Source organism: Bombina bombina, chromosome 2 (assembly GCF_027579735.1).
Source record: "Bombina bombina isolate aBomBom1 chromosome 2, aBomBom1.pri, whole genome shotgun sequence".
NCBI classification, from domain to species: Eukaryota; Metazoa; Chordata; class Amphibia; order Anura; family Bombinatoridae; genus Bombina; species Bombina bombina.
Window position 1 is genome coordinate 521,952,062 of NC_069500.1, and position 22,296 is coordinate 521,974,357.

The 22,296-nt window shown below is 34.8% G+C and overlaps 1 gene segment (V, D, J or C); it reads left to right on the forward strand.

The window, feature by feature from the left end:
- The first annotated feature begins 4,177 nt into the window (after window positions 1-4,177).
- Window positions 4,178-22,084, forward strand: LOC128647166 (immunoglobulin heavy constant mu-like). The segment is given in 7 exon segments: window positions 4,178-4,427; window positions 5,427-5,714; window positions 7,406-7,735; window positions 8,359-8,679; window positions 9,777-10,106; window positions 21,510-21,649; window positions 21,790-22,084. Coding segments are annotated over 7 exon segments (1,668 nt in total).
- The last annotated feature ends 212 nt before the right edge of the window (window positions 22,085-22,296 follow it).

Below are 22,296 nucleotides of genomic sequence, written 5' to 3' on the forward strand. Positions count from 1 at the left end.
CATACTGAGCAATACAAGGCTAAGGAAGATGTACTGAGCAATACAAGGCTAAGGGAGACGTATTGAGCAATACAAGGCTAAGGGAAACATACTGAGCAATACAAGGCTAAGGGAGATGTACTGAGGGATACAAGGCTAAGGGAGATGTACTGAGGGATACAAGGCTAAGGGAGATGTACTGAGGGATACAAGGCTAAGGGAGATGTACTAAGGGATACAAGGCTCAGGGAGATGTATTGAGGGATTCAAGGCTAAGTGAGATGTACTGAGGGATACAAGGCTAAGGGAGATATACTGAGGGATAAAAGGCTAAGGGAGATGTACTGAGGGATACAAGGCTATGGGAGATGTACTGAGGGATAAAAGGCTAAGGGAGATGTACTGAGGGATACAAGGCTAAGTGAGATGTACTGAGGGATACAAGGCTAAGGGAGATGTACTGAGGGATACAAGGCTAAGGGAGATGTACTGAGGGATACAAGGCTAAGGGAGATGTACTGAGGGATACAAGGCTTAGGGAGATGTACTAAGGGATACAATGCTAAGGGAGACGTACTGAGCGATACAAGGCTAAAGGAGATGTACTGAGGGATAGAAGGATAAGGGAGATGTACTGAGTGATACAAGGCTGAGGGAGATGTACTGAGGGATACAAGGCTTAGGGAGATGTACTGAGGGATACAAGGGTAAGGGAGATGTACCGAGGGATACAAGGCTAAGTGAGATACACTGAGGGATAGAAGAATAAGGGAGATGTTCTGAAAGATTCAAAGCCGATGGGGATGTACTGAGCGATACAAGGCTGAGGGAGATACACTGAGCGATACAAGGCTAAGGGAGATACACTGAGGGATACAAGGCTGAGGGAGATACACTGAGCGATACAAGGCTAAGGGAGATACACTGAGGGATACAAGGCTAAGGGAGATACACTGAGAGATACAAGGTTGAGGGAGATGTACTGAGAGATACAATGTTGAGGGAGATGTTCTGAGAGATACAAGGTTGAGGGAGATGTACTGAGAGATACAAGGTTGAGGGATATGTACTGAGAGATAAGGGTCTTGGGTGATTCACTGAGAGATGTGAGTCATGGGTGTTGCACTGAGGGATACAAGGCTGAGGGAGCTGTGCTGAAGGTACAACACTGGGAAATGGGCTGTACTTAGGAATGCAAGGATTGTACGCTACAGTGAGTAATATGAGGTGGAAAAGCTACACCAAGTAAATTGGGATGAAAGAGCGGAACTAAGGGATTTAGGCTGGATGTGTACTAAGTAATTTGGACTGGGGGAGACGTAATGAGTAATTTATACTTGGGTAGCTGTACTGAGTAATTTGTACTGGAGGAAACTGTATTGACTAAATTGGGCTAGGGGAGCTATACTGATTGATTTGGACTGTGCTTGGAGAAGTTCTACTTCTACTCCAGTGTAAAGATATGAGCTTCCAATTAAAAGATAAAATTCCCTTTAGGTATGCACATGAACCAAAATTAGAACCCTATCTTTTTTTTACACGAGTTAAAACTTTCAAAAAACTTAACTTAAAGTATATATAATTGTTTAATATGATATGTTTCTTCTGAATAGGGATATATAATCTTTATTAAAAAAATATGATTTAGTTTTAAGTAACCTAATCCTCTGACTAGATTTTAGCTAGTAGGTCACTCTTTAGGGTGAGCAGGTTACGATAAATGCGCATCTGGGAAAAAATTTTTTTAAAGATATGAGCTTTTATTAGGGACAGCTTTTTAACAGAAGAATTTAAATCATATGCTCTCCTTTTATCCTTCTATGATGATCATAAATTTACATTAGTTAAAGGGACAGTCAAGTCCAAAAAAATCTTTCATGATTCAGATAGGGCATGTAATTTTAAACAACTTTCCATTTTACTTGTATCACCAATTTTGTTTTGTTCTCTTGGTATTGTTAGTTTAAATCTAAACCTAGGAAATTCATAGGCTAATTTCTTAGACCTTGAAGGCCACCTCTAATCTAAATGCATTTTGATAGTTTTTCACCACTAGAGGGCATTAGTTCACGTGTTTCATATAGATAGCATTGAGCTCATGCATGTGAATTTACCATGGAGACAGCTCTGATTGGCTAAAATGCAAGTCTGTCAAAAGAACTTAAATAAGGGGGCAGTCTGCTGAGGCTTAGATACAAGGTAATTACAAAGGTAAAATGTGTATAATTATAACTGCATTGGCTATGCAAAACTGGGGAATTCATAATTAAGGGATTATCTATCTTTTAAAACAACAAAAATTCTGGTGTTGACTGTCCCTTTAATATACATTTCTTTTTACTCTTGAGTATGGCTTGGTACTTTCAACTCTTTTCTAGACTTTATTACCCATTTGAATGGCTTATACACATTACTAGATTAACATGATAATAAACATGCTGAACAATAGTAGGCAAGCATCATTAAAAAACAATTTGCACAGTGAAATGTAAAAATCCAAAGAAGCAGCAGCAAAATCATCTTAGTAGTAAAACAAACCTTCAAAAAAATGTGTGTACTACTAAGACGGATGTGCTGCTGCTTCTTTGGATTTTTGTGATTTGTGACCCTTTGGCACAGGGGTTAGCAGCTCTGTACACTCTATATTAAACAGTGCTGATTCTAACTAAGAAGTGAACAAAGTAAAACGTAACCCTCTGTGTGTTACAATATGTCTATTAACACAAACAATGCTTTTCAGACTATAATTAGAGATAAGTGAATGTTCAGTTCCTGTAGGATTCATTTAAACACATATACAAGTGGAATCTATAATACACAGCAGTTTCAAAGAAGCCCTTTTTGCAAACTTCTCTGCCAAGAGAATAGAGGGCCAGTGCCTGATGCTCCCGGTGATATTATGGCCACACATCACTGCAGGCTCTCAAAGCTGCTGTAAAAGGACAATGCACGTGTATGTGTCCTACACTGCAAATGGTATCATGCAAGAGGGTACTATTTTATTTTTGTGTCCCTTTGAGACTAAGGAGTAGATTTATCAAGCAGCGGATGCTGCAATCTACCCTCAAAGTTTCAGGTCCGCCTGAAACTTAAGTTAAAGGGACACTGAACCCAATTTTTTTCTTTTGTGATTCAGATAGAGCATGACATTTTAAGCAACTTTCTAATTTAGTCCTATTATAAAAAAAATTAATTCTCTTGGCATCTTTATTTGAAATGCAAGAATGTAAGTTTAGATGCCGGACCATTTTTGGTGAACAACCTGGGTTGTTCTTGCTGATTGGTGGATAAATTCATCCACCAATAAAAATGTGCTTTCCAGAGTTCTGAACCAAAAAAGAAGCTTAGATGCCTTTTTCAAATAATGTTAATTGATAATAGGAGTAAATTAGAAAGTTGCTTAAAATTGCATGCTCTATCTGAATCACAAAAGAATTTGGGTTCAGTGTCCCTTTAAGAAGCATTGAATATTGGCCATATTGGTAAGTTCTCATGATCTACATTATAACACTTATAGCTCCATTCATCAAGCTGAGTCTGCAAACCGCTAGTTAAGAAGCTGCAGCCATAATATTCATCCAGGAAGACTATCAAGACCTGCTCTTGTGCAATTGGTTGCAGGATTTGTACTAGCTTTGCTTGTGCCATTTAAAATGAAGAAAGTAAATGCTGCTTGTTTTCCCTGATACTAGGCTGACATGTTCCCTAGCTGAGAACATCTTCTGCCTAGATCATGAAAATGTGCCTGTTAAACTGTTTAGTAATCTAAGACTATCAGAATTGTCCTTTGAATATTATTATATGCTATTCCTTTAAATGTTACATCTCATATCTTATTTTAAAAACAATGATTTTAATGTAAGTATAAGAAAAATGATCACTTAGAATTATGAAATGTAACATATTATAAAACAATCTCAAAGTTTAATTTAAAAGTCCTGATTTTAGAATGACAAATTCAAAATTTGACGTTCAGTTTAAGGTAAACCAATCAAAATAGTAAAGTTAAACTTGTTCGTTGAAAACAATACAGAAGGGAGCATTCATTTGTATTTTTTTAGTATTTAACCATTCTATTTTCTAAAACAGTCCCCATTCAAATTGATCAGATTTCCTGAGTAAAAGCATCTTATGTATATGTATGGAAATAGCACTGTCTCTAAAGCAACGGAGAAGGTTTGCCAAGCCTTCAATAATCATGGAAATAGAATGTCCTCCAGCATCCAAGTGTAAACACAGATCTTTATTATGCAAACATGGGTCCAAATACAAAACACAGAACGTTTTGGGCTATTACATGCCCTTCATCAAGCATGAAGAAGGGCATGTAAATAGCCTGAAATGTTCTGTTTTGTATTTGGACCCATGTTTGCCTTATAAAGGTCTATGTTTACATTTGGAAGCTGGAGGACATTGTTTTTCCATGAAAGCATCATATGACCGCTCAGGTTATTTTTTTTATTTTATTTTTTTATCTAAGCCAAGTCAATTGGAAAAGCCCAAACCACTCAAATTACATATATAACATCAAATATTGTAACCTCTTCAGAGCAGAGTCTTCCTCCTGTATTCATTTGTTTTGTTTACAATGTTTCACGTATCTGTATTCTTGTTCACCATGAATCAGTGTCATTGTAATTTTGTACCCCTTCTCATGTACCCAGTGCTACAAAATGTGGCAACACTTTACAGATAATAGCATTGATGGATGATGATGTTAGAAGATGATAGTAAAAAGAAAAATATGAAGACTGTGAGAATCCTGGACCATCAGGCTTTTTAAAGGTTGGGGAGGGGAGGTTGTTGCAGGGATTTTCTCAGTCCTTACTGAAAGGAAAAGCAACATAATTAAAGGAAAACCAATAACATTATAACTATCTGATTCTGTAGTGACGATGACTGCATAATGTGTGTGAATGCAATATCAATTCATAACATATACAAATGTAAATTCATATTACTCATAATTATGTTATACTTTATTGCTATATAAAAAATAATTTGAATGCAAATTTCATAACTCAACTGCTATTATTAACATGTGAAATTGGCATTTAAAAAAAATGAAAAAAAAAACTTTACCATTAAAAAAAGCTGTGTAACAAACAAGATGTGAGCTTGAAAAGTCACTCCTTCGAGAAGCTGATGAAAAACTTTCTAATGACCTGGAATCCTGCGGTCACACTGCCTCCATAAGGGTGTTATTGTGCCATAAATGTACCTGAAATGCTTGTATGAAAGCAGGGTATTGCATGGCTTACCAATAGATTAGAATGACAAATTTGAAAACTATCCACAAAGACATGGCACTTCCATCCTAAATTCTGATGGATTGTTACGAAGGCCACCAATTAATTTTGCTGTTAAATAAAGCAATCACTCACAAAACCCATGTGCTGTTGTCTGTTGTCCCTTTATGTGCATAACTGTTTGCTTTCTTTTTGCAGCGGAAATTTCAAGCCCATTTGTCTATCCCATCATTTCTCCTCCAGTAGAAGGCAGTGCTACTGTTACCTTTGGCTGCCTGGCAGACAGCTTTTTACCCCCACCTGCAGAAATATATATTTCTGGGGATGTGGTATCTGGGACAAAGAATTTCCCTGCAACACTGGGCACGTCTGGGAAATACAGTATGAGCAGCCAAGCCACAGCCACATCGGCAAACTGGAAGACAAATACCTACCAATGTAGGGTGACTCACAATAATGTCAACATCACAAAGACCATCCCTAAGGGTGAGTTACCTAGACACAGTATCAGCTACCATATTTCTACATAATTTTTTTAGATTATGATGAACCCAAAGGACTAAATCCATTAACAATGCAGAGGCTGCCAAAAGCAGAGAAGAATTCATTAATAACCTATTAGCTTACTTTAATAATCTAGAAGCTCATGAACGACTGTGATATCACTAACTTTATTCACTCTGGCAAGAGTGTGAAAAGGCTGACCACTGCTAAAACCTTGCTGTTATGTAAAAATATAGAACTTTGGATAAGCAATCCTATTTTCACTTCAGTTTTCTGCACCTTTCTCATATGTTCCGCAATTATTTTTAATACTTATTTCAAATTTGTTTGACCACTTTTAAAATTAATTAATCTTCTCACAAGTACATTTGGTGAGACACCTTGTGGATTACACCAAAATAGCAAACACACCTATGTGATTAACTAAAAAAATAAAGCAAGTTTTAAGCAATAGAACATTTAGTTAATAGTAACAGTATCAGTTTTGTAGCTTGTAGTTATTGACTCTTGCACAGAATCTTATAATAACTTCTAAATACTCCTAAATATGAAAGCCTCAAAACAGTCATTAAAATAAAACAAGAGCACAACATTAGATAGATAGATACATTTTTTAATGTATATGTTTACTCCTCTACAATAATTAACTGAAAAGTAGTTTAATGCTTTTTCTCTCTCTCTCTCTCTCTCTCTCTCTCTCTCTCTCTCCCTCTCTCGCTCTCTCTCTCTCTCTCTATATATATATATATATATATATATATATATATATATATATATATATATATATATATATATATACACACACACACACACACATTTATGGAGCTCACATTTATGGAGCTCTTAAGTACAAATTACAATAGCTCTAAAATAATTAAATAATAACTATTGCAAAGCCACAATGATAATAGGTTGATAACATCACTCCTATAGTGAAATGTAATTTGCACTTATAAGCTTGGGATAGTTTGATGTAGATCTTCATTATTTTTGTATTTAAGAGTACCTGCTGTGATAACGGCTAACCAGGTGCAGTAACTGGAAACCTTGTCTGTCTGTACATTGATAAAAGGACTCCAATAAATCCAAAGATTGCAGTAACATTTGAGTGAAAAGTGTGAATTTATAGAAATCACTAAAGGTTTAAGAAACAATGCCCCAGTAAAGAGATGGTGGCATAAAAGCGAATAAGATATAGTCTGAAACATTAACCTATGGGTTGACAGGCTGTTCAAACTTAGAAGCCAGATGGAATATTAGCAAGCCAGACAAGTGATTTAGGATCAAGAAAGAATGGTTAGTATAAAAATAAACAACTCAAAAAGTTAGGAGCCAGTAGTAAAAGTCTGGGAGATGTCAAACTCTTACACAAGATGTCACATCCTGCCAACCTAGAAAGGAACAGTGATATATATTTTGCTTACATTCTAACACATTCTAGATTTCTAAAATCAATAATGTGCCACAAGTTTGAATATAGATATTGATCATATTATTTTTAGACATTGTTTTGACAGTGACTTTGGTAGGATTAATGTTTATAATGTTTCCTTGTTTCTATAACTATAACATCACTCAAAACTGAAATGGATACGGCTAATAATAACAAAAGTGCAATACATGCAAAGGTTATTTATGTTACAGAAGTAAATGTCTAATTTCATACTTCTTAGGTTGGAATCCCACTCCATCAGCTAATATAAATGTGAAGCTGATGCAGGCCTCCTGCCCTGAAAGTGATAAGTCTGGGCAAGTTAGACTGGTATGTCAGATTTCCAGTCTCACCTCAGAGGAAGTGGAAGTAAAATGGTTTATCAATGATAAAGAGCAGTCTTTTCAGCAGGAGAAGATATTATTGGGGAAAACCAGTAACAACTTGTATAACACAAACATCAAGGTGAATGTCAGCCAGAGTGTGTGGAACAATGGTGCTAAATTCAAGTGCCAAGCTAACGATACAAAAACTAACAAAGTGGCAGAGAATAGCATCAGGAAATGTTCAGGTATGGGAAAAGTGCATTTTACACAATAATAAATGGTTTGTTTATATGTATATCAATGTTGAATTTGTACAGCATTCTGTGTTAGGTATGGATGTGCTCTGCTTGGTACATTGGAAACCAGTTGGCGTGGAAAAGATACATAGTTCTCTGAAAAGTACGTAGCAAATGTTTCAGTGTTAACTAAACTCACAGTGTTCCAAATGTATCAGAAACAGTTTCCACTAAATAATACCCTGCAAACTGTTCTAAATGTAATAAATGGTTATCTGTATCTTCTATAATCAACTCATTGCTCTGAATGACACATATTATTGTCAATGGCATATAACAAAAATCCCTGCATAAAATAGATTCAATCCTACTTTACAAATAAAAGAATCACGTTATAAATTTTAGATTTAAATTAATCTACTGATCAAAGATAGCAATGCTCTGTGTATTGCTAATGTATAATATTATGTGTACTCTACTGTATACTATAAATGATGTGCTTTACAGAAGTGCATTCATTAAATGTGCAGACACACACATTGATGTGAAAGTTATCCAGAGTCCCATCTCTGCAAGTTTTAGCTATAAAGATAGATTCTCAAGTATTTATTTATATTATTTATCTTAAACAGAAAGCTTTAACTGTCTGGGAATAAATGTATTCATGATTCCACCATCGATTGAGGAAATATATGTTCATCGTACTGCCCCTGTAAGATGTTTGGCCAACAATATTCCCAATGACAATAGCATTAAATTCACCTGGACATATCCAAACAGCAATGCAGAGTTTACAACAGAGGACCCTATTTTTAACACCAATGGCACTATTAGTGTGATCAGTATTCTTACTGCATCAACTGAAGCATGGAACAGTGGAACTGAGTTTACCTGTACATTCACCTATTCCTCACTGCCCTCTCCAGTCGTCAAAACTATCAAGAAGAATACAGGTAGGTTAACGTGCTGGTAATCATATGTATTTACCTTTATTACTTGTACATACTGTTGTGGGATATTGTTCCCTTGAGTATTCTGGAATTTTGTATTTTGGACTGCACTGGTTACCTACTATAATAAAGCAGCCTAAGGTGAAACTAAAATAATACCACTTTCCCTTTCAACATATAAAGTCCCAGGGGTAATTTTAGATCTTAAACTGTATGGACATTAACAATGTTTGTCACAAAGCTTGCAAAGTTACATATCACTTCTAAAGGGGAGCACTGGCCTATTACTTGTACTCACCTACATAAGTGATATGTATCTTATAATGTACATACACTAATAACGTTTGCAATAAAGCTACATATCACTTCTATAGGAGAGTAATAGTCGATTATTAATACTCTCCTATAGAAGTAATATGTTTTTTAAAATATATGTACACTAACAAAGTTTGTTAGAAATATTCATATAATTTCTATAGGAGAATGTCGATCTATTAGTAATTCTGTTGGTTAAATCTCCTGGATATGTACAAAATGGAATGACTTCCAAATCTATGACAACTTTTGGGGTGTTACAACAAAGATGTTCAGTGACTACCTCTCAAAGCTGTCAATGGTACTCCCCATTCAGAACTCTGTCTTTCAAGTTTCACATAACATTTCTACTTTCAAGAATGATATTCTAAAGAGCAGGTTATGAATAAGTGTAATTAAATAATATATGGATTTTTTTTATTTATTTTTTTAAACTGCTGTGGATAAAAGTATAAGACAATCAAAATAATAAAAACGCATCCGTGGCATTTGTAAGATTAGAAAACAAAGCTCATATAGGTAATCAAAACTCATATGGCATAAACTACAAAAAGGTATGATATGTCAACTTTGGCTTAACTAAATCTCCCACTGTAAGTCTAATCAAGATTGTGCTTAGGAAAGCAATGCTGCAATGTTTAATTCTATCTGCCAATAAAAACACCCATGATATATCTCTGTTTAGTTTACAATAATATTTTAGACTATACAAATAATGCATTTGTGAGGTATTACATTTGTTTAAGAATATCCGTTTAAACCAACATAATTCATCCTTCAAACAGATTTTAAATTGATTGCCCCAAGAGTCTACATATTCCCTCCTGCACCTGAGGAGCTAGCCTTAAAAGAAGATGTCACCATCACATGCCTGGCCTCTGGTTTTTACCCAATGGACATCTACATGGGCTGGAACCTAAATGAATCTGAGGTGTCCAAACAGTTATATGTCAACACTGACCCCAAGAGTGAGCTTGACCAGAAAACCTTCTTCATGATCAGCAAAATGACTGTCAACCACTCTGTTTGGGACTCCGGAACTCCCTGTACTTGCGTTGTGGCGCATGAAGGTCTCCAACTAAACGTCACCCAAAGAACCATTGACAAATCTAATGGTAAACCAACCAATGTCAATGTGTCTGTTAATTTGTCTGACTCCTCCCTCACGTGTTATTGAGATTGTCATCCAAAATGTCCTCCCCTGCTCCTCTCTGCATGATAACACTTGCCATCTTTATTGTTCTAGCATTAGAAAGTAAGGATAAGTTATGGTTAATTTGGTTGGTCCCATAGTCTCTCAGCTAAAAACTTCAAAATTGGCTCACTCAATATTGACCTTCAACACCCTTTAACAGTGTCTACAGCACAGAGTAAATCTGTGTTTAAAGTCTAAATCTTTTCATATAGATTATAGTATATATTAAAATTAAGAGGGAAAATTTCATCATTATCACTGTTATTATCATCTACTAAATAAAACTTTTATCTAAAAAATAATAATGCATTTCCATTATTTTTATTCCTTTTGATCTCTCCTTTATTGTTTGCGGCTTTCTCTTTTTTTGCCCTCTATATTGCTAATTCCATTTTTTTTCTCTTTCATTCCCAACCCACACTTTGTTCATGTCTTGTTTTGTACTTGTGATTATGTGTGCTGGAGGGAATGAGGAGGGATTATATTGTAAATTAAATAATACTGCAATAAATCCTGTAAAACAAAAAAAAAGTGACTGAGGAAGAGATTTGTTATACAATCTTATGATTTAAGTGTTTTCAGATAAGTAATTTACTGCTGAGATTGTGTGTCTGCCATTCTGGTTTAGTAGAAAGATGCTTCATATAGAACAAACTAAATCTCAAAAATTGTCAAAATACCATACAGCAGCCTAGTGTGAGTGCAGCCCATGATATAGCTGTGTATTTATGGTAAATTATATTGAGCAGCATTCTTCCATGCATTGCATAGGATGAGCTTTATTTTTAGTGACCATTTATATGGCACAATTAGGACTCTAGCATGGTTTGATTGAGGTCCAATATACTGTTAGAAAGAAGATTATGTCAGTAAAGTGAAGTGTACCCTGCGCAAGTGAGGAAACCTCTAGCTCTCCTCGGTGGGTTCCTTAGTGAACCCCAGATAAGTCTAAACAGTAAAAAAGTTAAGGGGAGCGCCAAAAAGGCTGAGGTAGATGGGTAAAATATACACTTTAATCACTAGTACCTAAATACCTAGTACATAGAATAACTAATACAATAAAATACATGGATCCATGTCTACAGCTAAAAACAGTAGTAATGCAAGATAAAATAAGGTAATTTGATCAATAACAATTAACAGTAAAAATACAGAATAAAATTAAACAGTTGATCTTGGTAAAATAGGCAATTCCACAGTTAAATGTGCAAATACACAAAACAGAACATTCTATCAATGGACAGGCATAGTAGGTTTGTAGTAGTAGTCAAAGTCAATCCTGAAAGGGATGATACGTGATAGTGTTAATATTCAGTTAGTCCAAAGTTCAATACAACAGTGTCAATACAAGATCCTCCAAAAACATGAGTGAAGTTAAAATCCAATGTGTCAGTACAAAACATGAAAAATGAAAAAATGATAAAATTCGGTGTACAAAAATTAAAAAATGTGAAAAATTAATAAAAAAGTAAAAGGTAATCTGTGTTCAAAAATATTCTTTATGTTCAAAATAGTTAAAAAAATATTAGTGGATCTAAGTGTTCAGGAGATAGTCAAATATAACAGAGAGGTGAGTTCCAGGTCCCTTTAGATGGCCATAAATTATCAGTGAATGGATGAGAGTACAGTAGTATAAAAGTAAAAAATGAAAAAACCTGTTGGAAAAAAGAAAAAAGACAAAATTGCAGAGTATATCAACTGTTAAGTTTAAATATAGGTAATTTGCTTACTTTGATTCTGTCTACGCGTTTCGGCCTAAAACTAGGCCTTTATCAAGACATTAGATTTTAACTTCACTCATGTTTTTGGAGGATCTTGTATTGACACTGTTGTATTGAACTTAGGACTAACTGAATATTAACACTATCACGATTTAGGCATTCTGCATCAGGACAGGGAAACTTTTAACTTTAAACTGTTAGTGGCACTTAGGTATTAGAGATTAGATATCTTAATGTTTCAAATTAAAGTATGAAGTGGCACACAATTATCTGCATAATAACAAAAGCCATCTATGGACCATTAAGCACTCAGAGGTCTCTGCCCAAATCCACCGTCCATGCAGCATATAATACACAGTGTATTATAGGAAGTGAACTTGAATTTATAACCCCAAACACATCTACACCGTGTAAAGAAAACTAAATATATTAGTCTCCAGCTACATCCTGAGTCACAGATATACAGCTATCAACCTTTACAGAAGCAAGCCCCCTACATCTGTCATTGTTTTATCTAAGTACCACATAACCACTGAATGTAAATTCTAATGGTTTACAATTTCCGACATGGTTAAAATAATGACAGAAAATTACACCCAGCCACGATATTGCATCTAATGGAAATATGTAAATCAGAAACAAAAATATAAATCAAATATACTTTCTTTTTTTCAGAGATTTATTTTAATTCTCCTACTTCCAAAATTGCACATACAAATCAATCTTTTGATATATCAGGACTACACGTCATACGAAAACATAGAGAACATACACATACATACAGTTTACCTTGGAATACTATTCATGATACCATCTCCCTGCATATTGCTTAAAGGGGCATTTCATTAAAATTCATATTTATTACAAGAGATCTGCATGGAAAATAAATGTTTAAAAACCATTTTAACTGTCATTTTGTTTGTAAAATTGCATTGTTTTGCAAAACAGGGATAACCCACTTGAACATTGTTTATATTACTTCCTTTGCTGTGGCCACTTATGAGTGCATATAAAACAACTCCTGTACATATTAACCAATCATTGTGTAGCATGTAGGGATGTCAGGGTTCTGCACTCCATGAAATGCAATTCAGCATCTCTGGGGTGGGGGAGTGGAAATATTTCAAGTTTCAGGGTTTAATTACATCAAAGCAGTAATAATAAGTTATGAAAGTACATTACATAGTTTTCATTATGAATAAATATACATTTTATTGGGGGGGGTTGAAATTTTAATTTAATATCCTTTGAATTTTATACAAAGTCTGGAAATTCTAATGCTGCTCAATTAGTTCACACACAATACATTTAACAGTGCTATGGTACAGTTTACCTTGTACATATGATTACGGAGGCTTGCATATTTCTCTATCATTACTTTGCACATTTCTTTGGGCACACTACTAGACAGATTTCAGGATCTGTTATAATTGTATTAGCTTTCCCAGCTTGATAAACTATGATACATAATAGAGAAATAAGGATTAATATGAAATGTAACTCTATGCAGAAATACGTACATAAAAGCATTAGGATTAGTATGGAAGGTATTTATCACACTGTAGTTTCAGCAACTTAGAAAATAAAAAAGAGAACAGCACAGAGGAAGAACAGAGTGATACACCTGGCGGTGCATACAGGTTTTCAGTTTAAATAAATTCTGTCCTCTTGCCATCTGCAGCACTCCCACCTGTCCCTATCTGAAAGGGATGCAGGACAGTCAATAATTTTGAGCTCTGTCCTATTCTGAGACAGCCATATGTCCCTGTTTGCAGAATTTCCCTTACATCCACCCATAGATCATCCAGATACACTCACAAACTACCCAGAGACACTCACCAACACGCCCATAATCCCACCCACTATTAAACTGTGCCCCTCCCCCCCCACTTCCGACACAACCACGCCACACAACACCAATGGCCCCCCTCAACCTCCTGAGTCCCTAATACCTAGCCACAAATGTTGGGAGTTTTGTATCTGCTGTAAATACATAAGGGCACATCCAAATGTTTTACAATGATAATGAACCAATGTGGCATAGTCAGATATTTAACCTTGAAAAGACCCTCTGTTACTTTTCATCTTATTTATAACTGTTCCTAAATTGCCCTAAGCAGGGTAGCTCAGATAGCAAAAACAAGTTTATAAGATAGAGTAACTTACAACATGGCAGCACCTGTTACTGTATAGAAAATACAATTTGACACAAGGCCCTGTGTATTAAAAGGCGGACGGATAGCTTCTCAATTTTCGAAGCTATCCGCCCACCTTCACTGCACACAGGCAGCGGATCTGTTGATCTGCTGGCCCGTATGTATCATTACACACTCTGATGAGGGTATAATGCCTGCCCCTTCAATTACGCGACCAATCATGCGAGTTAAGGGACTGACAATCACCAAGAGCGAGCAAGCTCTCTGTGATTTCTCAGAGGTGGCGGAGAGCGTAAGAAGCAGTGGCCTAATTACCGCTGCTTCTTATATTGCGAGAAGCAAGCTCACATATGCGAACCTGCTCTTGCTGCTTCGTACATGGAACCCTTATTTCGTCAATATTTAAATAACTAACATAAATAAAAAATTACACCTGCATATGATTCTAATGTTGATCTTAGATTTTAATACATTACAATGTCTGGCATTATTAGTGTTCCTTTGAGCATTATGTCCCTTATTTTACATTATAATTACTTTACCTACAAACTTTTCTTGACATGCAATGATTAACAAAATTTGTGGAGCGGAAAAACACTTAATAGAATAGATAACTGCATTATCATACAAAATCTACAACTGCTATTGCTGCTGTATACTAGCTGTATACTAGCATTAGTTGTTTAGTCATTTTCCACCCAAAATTTATTAATATGCCCATACTTTACAATGACGCCCTATCAGACATGCAGCCATTATTTTAAATGTGTTTCCAGTGCTAAACATAGTATTTATTATAAGAGATCACAGTATTAAAACCAATTTAATTTTGAATTGGGTTTCCAATCTGATTCTCAGCTGCATCATTCAATCACCCCTAACAGTACAGATATTTACAATAACCTTGATTTGTTACGTGGGCTACACCATAAAATCTGTTACATGGTTTCTTGAGAACTGGATTTGAAAACTAAAATTTAAAAAGGAATAAACATAAACAATCTCAGTATAATCTCCAACATATAACACAATAAAGACGTCCTTTCATCATCACATGGTCCTTACTTACAGCCATATGATAAGGCAGCATTTAAAGGGACATTAAAGGGAATGAGATTGTACTAAAAAAAGTTTAATTATGTGTTGTAAAAAATGTTTTAATATACTTTCATTATGTATTTTGTCCCATTTTGATGTAATTTCAATGAACAGTAAAATTAAGCTTTCAGGATTCAGATAGAGCATGCAGTTTTAAACAACTTTTTACTTCTGTTTCATAATTTGCATTATCCTTTTGGTATTCTTTGTGGAAAAACAAACCTACATGCTCAGGAGCAGCTATGCACTACTGGGAGCTAGCTGCTGATTGATCGTTGCACATATATGCCTCTTGTCATTGGCTCAGAGTAGTGCATTGTTGTGCTTTTCTAGATGCTCTATCTGAATCCTGGAAAAAAAAATACCCTTTTAACTTAATATGAATAATTAAATGTAATTTTTTAGTTTTTATAAAGTTATGGGTGCTGCATGTTTAAACCTAGGTTTACCCCATCGCTCTCTTCTGCTGAGGACATTTAGGAATAGATATAAAACAGACAATACAGTGTCCATACACTGAATTGTGTAAACAATGACTTTACGGGCTATAACAATCATAAAGTAACTATCTAACAGGGTTTCCCTCAGTCATTGGTTGCACATTTCTGTGTTTGGAAACGAGTGGAGCGCAAACGTTTGTGCACGAGTGATAAGGGGTTTATCACGGGGGTTTCGCTCATTGGGCTTACTGCTTGGATTATAAGTTGAAAGTAAACACGATTGCTTGTGCGCAATTGTGATTTACGCTGGAATGAGTACCGTGACTTAAGAGCTCTGGTTAACTGTTTCATGAAACTAAAAAGATGCACAAAACACATAAAAAATACGTTACAAAGTATAGTTGCACTCATAATAACACAATCTAATAAAAATTATAAAAAAATAAAAACATTGCACATATTGTTTACACAAAAAAAAGTGAATAAGCTCAGATGCTGCTATTTCATATGGATGAGAGAAATACTTGGAATACAATATATCTTTAAGTATCTCATAATATGTCCTATTTATTTATTAAATTAATCAACAAATGGCAACACAATCCTCAGTTAAAAAAATATATTTGCTACAAATACCAGATAGCCCACATTTGAACAAACAACCTTCCACCTGCCGGTGTTCTATCAGATTAGCAAATATATCAGATCAGCAAACGGAAGTGACGTTCCGTCAGCTGTCTCACCGCAAATACTCAACGCCTATGCTCTCCTCTGTGTCATCGCATTCCAATTCCAGCACGTCACTAATTACTATCTACCCGTCAGATTCTTGGACACTTTTAAAGCGCATGCGCGCACAGAGGTGTAGTCTGTTTATGCATGATGGGTAATGTAGTTTAATTTTAAAGAAGAACGGTACCTTTAATATACAGTTATAACAAGTCACATTAAAATTATTTTTGATAAATGAATCAACTGAACCTTAAATAATTAGATGCTGATATTTTTAAATCAGCTTTATTGAGAAAGAAAAATACAAAACAGTACTTTTAAATATATAATGGAGTCTAATATAAATCAGTTGGCATTCTTTCTAAATAAAGCTGGTTTAAAAATATCAGTATCTAATTCTTTAAGGTTCAGTTTATTAATTTATCAAAAATAATTTTAATGTGACTTATTATAACTGTATTTTAAAGGTACCGCAGTTCTTTAAAATTAAACTTCACTACCCATCATGCCTTCCATATACAAACTACACCTCTGTGCACGCATACGCTTTAAAAAAGTGTCCAAGAATCTGATGGGTAGATAGTAATTTGCGACGTGCTGGAATTGGAATGCAATGACATGAGGTGCGCATGCACGGTGAGTATTTGCGGTCAGACAGCTGACGGAATATCACTTCCATTCGCTGATCTGATATGTTTGCTAATCTGACAGAACACCTGCAAGTCACCAGAGTTTACATAGAATGTACTAAATACATTCTTTTTATGAAACTAAAAAAATATACAGATTTGCAAGAGATCTTTAAGAATAAGGTTAGATACAGTGAACATCTAATCTACATACAACTAATAAGAAATAATTCACTTAGTGCAGAGGTACAGCTATTGCACAATATTTATTATTCCAATATTAAAGGGACATAAGAGTATTAAAAGAAAATGTTCAGTTGTGTTAGAGCCAGTTATTATTACACTGTTGTTTGCGTATAACTAAATCTTTAACCATGAAAAATCAGTTCCAAAAGATCAATGCACTACTGGGAGCTAGCTGAACACATCTGGTGAGCCAATGACAAGAGGCATATGTGTGCAGCCACCAATTGCTAGCTAGCTCCCAGTTAAAAATTGCTGCTCTTGACCCTACTTAGGTAACTTTTGAACAAAACACACAAAGAGAATAAAGTAAATGTGATATTAGAAGTAAATTAAAAGGTTAATAAAATTGCATGCTCTATCTGAACCATGAGTCCATGTCCATTTAAAGCTGTAAAAACTTTTTTTCAGGTTCAGTTTACAATACAATCTGTGATTATGTGTGTGAGCAATCAATTTTATTCACGGTCCTAACAATACACATCTTTATTACCAGCAACAGATGTATAATTCATTTCAGGCTATTTGATATTGCAGAGATAAAAATATTTGTACCAGTTAAATTCAGTTTCATTATTACAAATCAGAACAAGAGTCTTGTAATGTAACTGCAGTGCGCTAATTCGTATATTCTTTTTTACTGGTCAAAGTATATAAGTGAACTGAATAAAAGTCCTTAAGACAATTTGCAAATGAATATATCAGTGGACATATGGACATAGTAAGTTGTGTAAGTGTGCAGGTGGCAGAGAGCGATTACAGAAGCGGGTGTGGATCTTTTACATTCACCATAATTAGTTTGTTTTCTTCTGCAATTGGGGAAGTGAAAACCAAATGATGTGATAATGAGATTCCCAGTAATATTGCAAACAACACCTGCAGCTCACCGCCTCTGAACCTGCTGCTTCTACAGAAAGCTGTAATGCAAAAGGCAACCCAACTGCATAAGCGTAATATCTTATAGAGAAGCTAGTGTGGTATATACACAATCATACACAAGTATTAACTACTGCTGAGCATCTCAGGCTTAGCACACAAATAGCTAAAATTAGCAGATAATATAAAAATTAACAAACTTGTAGCTCCATGTCCCACTGGCTTTGCCTTGATGAAGAGATATGAAGTCAAAATTAAAATATAAGAAAAAGTGTGTGTGTGTGCGCTAACAGCTACGGGGATAATCTCCAATGGTAATTTATAAAACAACTATAGTAGTGGGTGTATATAAGCTAAAGATCCTAGGATTATATCCTCCTTTGAACAATATATCTAATAAAATAAACACATATCCCAATTGGTACAAGAATAAAATGCTTTATGTTATTATTCTTAAAAACATAAATATGCAAAAAATGACAAAAATTAAGTTTTAATCTAAAATAAGGCTAAAAAAGTATGACCGGTCATATACATATATGCATGCAAACAAACTAATTAAATACAAGATATAAATCTAAAAGCCCCACTTTGAAATGAGGGTGCGGTAGCGAATTACACTTGTGCAACAAAAAGTATGGTAAGGGATTTGTTCTGCTTAGAACTAAAATGTATCTTGGGTCCTTTAACGACTGAATTCTTGATTAAGAAAACTTGTATCCACCTAAATGTTCTTTCCTTTGTAAATAGTAACCTTCAAAAGAGTTCCAAGAAAGTTCCGTTTATATAGTGGAGGTTAACCAATCAACGGACAAACTCGTTTAAAGGTGGTTAGTTCGATACTGATATATTCTATAGATCTTGATAAAGCCATGGTACATGGCGAAACGCGTTGAAGGAGTCAGACAATAAACCAAAAGGTGTTAATATAACACGACCATCAAGGATTGAAAGAGATTGTCCGGAATTACTTTTTTCGCCTCTCTTCCACATACTCTGCGCAGAGTTTTCGTTCAAGCCGGATCTACTTCCGAGAGGATCAGTGGCACCGCCGACTGTTAGGAGCCGCTCCAGACACCTGTGCCTGAACCCTACGGACAATAGGTAGGCACTGTAGAGGTGTTGTGGCCCTACAGTTAGGTTATACATTGTCACCCGTCCTATGATTAAGACTTATACCCTGGATAACACACTAATAATATATCAGTATCGAACTAACCACCTTTAAACGAGTTTGTCCGTTGATTGGTTAACCTCCACTATATAAACAGAACTTTCTTGGAACTCTTTTGAAGGTTACTATTTACAAAGGAAAGAACATTTAGGTGGATACAAGTTTTCTTAATCAAGAATTCAGTCGTTAAAGGACCCAAGATACATTTTAGTTCTAAGCAGAACAAATCCCTTACCATACTTTTTGTTGCACAAGTGTAATTCGCTACCGCACCCTCATTTCAAAGTGGGGCTTTTAGATTTATATCTTGTATTTAATTAGTTTGTTTGCATGCATATATGTATATGACCGGTCATACTTTTTTAGCCTTATTTTAGATTAAAACTTAATTTTTGTCATTTTTTGCATATTTATGTTTTTAAGAATAATAACATAAAGCATTTTATTCTTGTACCAATTGGGATATGTGTTTATTTTATTAGATATATTGTTCAAAGGAGGATATAATCCTAGGATCTTTAGCTTATATACACCCACTACTATAGTTGTTTTATATATTACCATTGGAGATTATCCCCGTAGCTGTTAGCGCACACACACACACTTTTTCTTATATTTTAATATTGTCTAACATATCTGGTTTATGGGAACAGATTAGTGTCTGTGCAGGGGACAGATTTGCGCACCTTATACCTCTCTTTTAATGAAGTCAAAATTAAACTTTCATGATTCATATGGAATGTACAATTTTAAAATGCTCTTATTTACTCTAATTATATTTACAGTTAGCTTGTTCTTTAGCTATAGTTTGTTGAAACGTTGCTCCTTTCCATGAGAGCATACTGAGATAGGCTCAGAAATGTGCACTTGTTTTGAGCAGTATATGTGTAACTTTGTTATAAACCTTACATGCTGCAGGGTGTGTTGGGAGGAACATGCATTGTGCTGCTGGATAGCACAAAATAGTGACCATTGACTGCGCTATTCATGTTCCTCCCTGCACACCCTGCAACATGTGTAACATAAGTGTCCAGGAAAACATGGCCGAGGTGGTAACCATAGTTACAATCAATGCTGCCATATATTGCTCATGTTTTGTGCATGCGCATGAGAAAAGAAATTACAATTCATAAAAAAGTAAATTAGACATTGTTTTAAAACTGTGAAGTCTAGCTGAATTGTGAAAGTTTAATTTTGATCCTTTAATTAACTCTTTAAAATGCCTGGTGTAATATGACTGGCAAATAAAGAGCTGCGATTGGAAAAAAGACTAAGGGGAAAAACATTATAGGATGCTATATTTTTAATATAAATAAACAATATGAAACGTATCATATAAGTATATATTAAACAATTCCAATGGAATAACATTACAATATGTTCTACAGGAGTCCAATACACTGCATGGGGTGGGGTTAAAACGGGAAAAGTCCAAGGATTTCACCACATTCCATTTAAAGATCTTTAAACAAATAACTGTTATATTGTTTTTAGATTATGATAATATCATGTTATAAAATAAAGATATTATAAAATAGCATGTAGGCTGAGCTTACAATCAGCTCACTTAGGAGACATAGGGGTTATGCTACCACTTAAAGCTAATTGGAAATGTGCTGGTTACTTATCAGTGTGAACAGTAACAAGGCAATCATCTAAATGTCATAATAATCTCATATTAAAGGGACATGAAATAAAGAAAAAAATATTTCAGGATTTATTGTAGAACATACCATTTTAAACAGCTTTCCAGTTTACTTCTATTATTAAAATTCCTTCATTGTCTTGATATCATTTGTTGAAGGAGCAGCAGTGCACTACTGGTTTCTAATTGAACACATGGGTTAGCCAATGACAATCGGTATATATATGCAGCCACCAATCAGCAGATAGAACCTAGGTTATTTGCTGCTCCTGAGCTTACCTAGATAAACAAGAGAAGGAAGCAAATTAAATAATAGAAGTAAATTGTAAAAGTTGTTTAAAATTGTATCCTCTGTCTAAATTATGAATGTCTAATAATGACTTTACTGTCCCTTTAATTAATAAACAACTGATAGTAATAACAAAAATACCCATTAAAGCCTGTGATGTATGATGTTACATATATAGCTAGAACTTGGTCTATTGTAATTTTTCTGAAAGACCAGTAAGTGCAAGGGAACTTGTTTAATGTCATGAGAGTTCTATAGCATCTGATCAGCAATAAAGTTACACTGGTTGCTTTTAGATAACCACTGTGTTTCCCTTATAGATTGTAAATACACCATTTTTGCAGAAGGGGATGGAGAAGAGATAGAACAACCACCAGAGGAATCCTTAGATATTTCAACAACATTCATATCCCTGTTTATTGTGAGTCTGATGTACAGTGTGACTGTCACTCTATTCAGGGTAAGGCTGCATTTATGTTTTATGTTAGAATCTGTATACTGGACGGAAATATCTCCTTATACTCAGTACTGTTATATATGTTTATAAAGAGGCTGTTAAAGAGTAAATATAACTATAACAACTTGTTTTTTTTCCCGCAGGTAAAATGAAGTTCCATTTCCAATACTGTTCTCCACCAATAATAGAGTATTGACAACAAGTGCACCCCCATAATATGATCCGCTCATCACATCACTTGTTCTTCAATCTCAAGAGGAACACACCAAACCCCATACCAGTTAAAATGAGGATGTGGCACAACAATGATTTCAAAGACAGCACCCTATGTATTCCTCACAATCGACCTGTATGAATCACAGGAATTACAGGAAAATAATGCTGGTCAATGAGATATATCAGATCCTAATCATATATGTTATTTGGGGTCAACAAATAAAGTTATATTTAATTTATATGGTGCATAGAAGAATTGTATTTTATTAAAAGAATAAACCACTAGTTATGTATTTGTGTTTCAGGATAAATGACTATATACATTACACGCTGTATATCAGTGTATGGAGGGGATATCTGACTACAGTATATGTATTACAAGATGTATATCAGTGTATGGAGGGGATATCTGACTATATGCATCACAATCTGTA